At 39.8% G+C, this 2,924-nt stretch overlaps 1 protein-coding gene across 1 annotated transcript; it reads left to right on the forward strand.

Annotated features, from left to right (window-relative positions):
- Positions 1 to 268: 268 nt before the first annotated feature.
- Positions 269 to 2,431, forward strand: LOC103523752 (BTB/POZ domain-containing adapter for CUL3-mediated RhoA degradation protein 1-like; the record flags this gene model as incomplete). Its single annotated transcript, XM_008488768.2, has 3 exons — positions 269 to 545; positions 896 to 1,037; positions 1,392 to 2,431. Coding segments are annotated over 3 exons (620 nt in total), but the record flags the coding sequence as incomplete, so codon positions are not given.
- Positions 2,432 to 2,924: the final 493 nt, after the last annotated feature.

Below are 2,924 nucleotides of genomic sequence, written 5' to 3' on the forward strand. Positions count from 1 at the left end.
TATCACAGGTAAGATTTCAAGGTCTTATTGTCACAAAAGCAAAAAAAGAAGTACAACAGGATAGGAGAAAGTCAGCCAATCTGAAAAGGAACCTTATCCATTCAGGATAAAATCTGCCCCAGGTGGGAATCAAACCCATAACTTAATGCTTTCAAGGCAAATGTGCTACCCTCCAAGCTAACTAGGTTGGCTCACAGGAAAAAAAAAAGTATCTCAATCACTTTTCTGACTTAATGCTTAGTGATATCCTAAACTCCAATGGGATAAGGAAAGTCACATGAAGTTTACAGCAGTTTCTTGCTTTTTGTTCCAGAATTAACAGACCTGTGTGAGCAGACAATAAAGAGGAAGCAGAGGGAAACCGAGCCCATCTGTCGAGTTCCTCTCATAACTTCACTCAAAGAAGAACAACTCCTGTTGAATGCTACTGCTAAGCCAGTCGTCAAGTTGCTCATCAATAGGCACAATAATAAATACTCGTACACGAGTACATCCGATGATAATCTGTTGAAGAACATAGAGCTGTTTGATAAGCTAGCATTGAGGTATGTTACTCTGTAGTCAATATGTTTGGTAATCAGGAGGGTGTGGGTTCAATCCCAGCTCAGGTATGGTGTTTTATCCTTAAGTAAAACATTGTTTGAGAATTTGACCTTAATAATAGCAAATAGTAAGTACTGTTGGAGTAAAGGGACTCTTTAGTTCTTACTGGTAGAAAAATTCAATTCTTTTTCTTCTTCTTCTTCTTCAAGCCAGTTCCCATGGCGTAGAGGTCACTGCACCTGCCTTGCAGACATTGCACCACTGTAAATTTCAGTTCTCTGCAATTTTTGGGCCTTGAGCTCTATTTCTCAGGAACTTCTCATGATGTGTTACCCTTTGGTGTGTCCTACAGGTTTTCTGGAAGATTACTCTTCATCAAAGATGTGATAGGGTCAAGTGAGATCTGCTGTTGGAGCTTCTTCGGGCATGGGAAGAAAATAGCCGAGGTTTGCTGTACGTCCATTGTGTATGCCACTGACAAGAAGCACACCAAGGTATTAAAATATTAAATTTAGCCCAGGGGCCACAAAGTGAGTTTAAACTCCGTTAAAGTTTTAATCTCCGTTTAAGCAATCTGTTTGGCTGAAATTTTTAAAAATCAATCAGTCAATCTTCTTTTTCAATCACGGGGTCGGCGTTTTTCGTCAGCCTCTCAATCAGCCCTAACTAGGGTGATTACTTTGGACTGGGATTTGGTTTTGGCTACAAATTTTACGAGTAGATGCCCTCCGCACTCAACCCTTGCTATTTCTTCAGGCAAGGAAATTCAGGCTGGTATACTCACTGTTGAGGTCCCGCAGCCAGACTCTTCCCTTATTCTAACCTATCCTATTTTTCTTTCCTCTCAGGTTGAATTTCCCGAAGCCCGCATCTACGAGGAGACGCTCAACATCATTCTGTACGAGGCGCGCAATCCTCCCGACCAGGAACTCATGCAGGCCACGTCCACACGCGGTGCCGTGGCGGGCATGTCCTCGTACACATCCGACGAAGAGGAAGAGCGATCTGGACTCGCCCGTCTTCGGTCGAACAAACAGAACAATCAATGATGTTTGATGACTCGATTCTCCATGAAGAGAAACAAGTCGAGTGATAGAAGATGAAATTAAACTCGTTGCCAGTGGCGATAGCGCGTTCAATGCACCGGTTTCCCATGGATCACTGAAGTTAAAGCAACATTGCGCGTGGGTGACCATTTGGGCAATCGTGTCCTAATCGTGTCCTGGTAACCGTTTCCGATCATATTACCTACAGGTAGCCATATTACCACCTTTTCCTCTAATAATAAGGTTAGGTGGTAGAGAACGCAAAGGTTTATCCTATTTGAGGAAGTCTATAAAAAGATGGGTGACCATCTCGGATTTTGCGAGCTGCTGGCTTTTCCGGCCCCACTCAGGCTGGGTGAGGTTCATGTGAGTAGGCAGATAGCTTGTTGCCGAATGGAGGGTAAAACCGCCGCCACTAGAGACCTTGGGTGACGTTAAACCTCTATAAAAAGAAAAATTTAATTGAGTTAAGCCAGCCACTGTCAGATGGACCTGACAGGTACGGCTGAAAAGGTTTGCCTGCCAGGTCTACCTGATAGTGAGTGGCTGATCCTTAGTATGAATGCTTGAAGTCGTTCCTCGATCATTATGCTTAATAATTTAATTTTTTTTACTCGACTTGGATTCGATTTACTAACTTCCAGATCCGAAGTCGAGTTAATTCTGCCTGTGATACAGGTATTTTTATTCAAATAAAAATACGATTTTATTAGTAATTCATTTCTTCACTACCCTCTTGTAAATATATGATTTTTATTCATTAATTATATAGGAATTTTTAAGAAGCATGTATAAATAAATAATGTATTTTATCGATCTAGGATAATTGTTGGAAAAAAAAACATTTATACAAATTTCTACTGTTCGTTTCCTCATAACTAAGACGTATACAAATTATACTACAGTATTAGTAGCATAGTAGGTACTATAGAAAGTATAAAACATGTATTCATAAAATTATTTGATCTTATATTCATCCCACGTTATTTGAAATAACTATGTGATTTTGCAGGAAGAGAATTTTGGGTTTAAACAGATCGGAAGAGCGGTTCAGCAGGAGAAAAACTCGGGGATTGGTCAGACAATCGAATTGATTGTCGGGACAATTCTGGATATGTTTGAGTTTACCTGAATTTGTCGTACAATCCGCAAGTTTCTTGACTTTTTTATAACCCACTTGAGGAGAGGAAAAAGTCATTCTTTTTATCTATTTAGTTCAAGATCCAGCCCATAAAAACATGTTATTGTAACTACTATCTAAAAATAAATTCTGAAAAATTTATGGTGTAACTTACTTTCTGGTTATATTATTAGTACTGAATGTTTCGTTATTTT

This window comes from Diaphorina citri, unplaced genomic scaffold (assembly GCF_000475195.1).
Source record: "Diaphorina citri unplaced genomic scaffold, Diaci psyllid genome assembly version 1.1 scaffold37381, whole genome shotgun sequence".
Taxonomy (NCBI): domain Eukaryota; kingdom Metazoa; phylum Arthropoda; class Insecta; order Hemiptera; family Psyllidae; genus Diaphorina; species Diaphorina citri.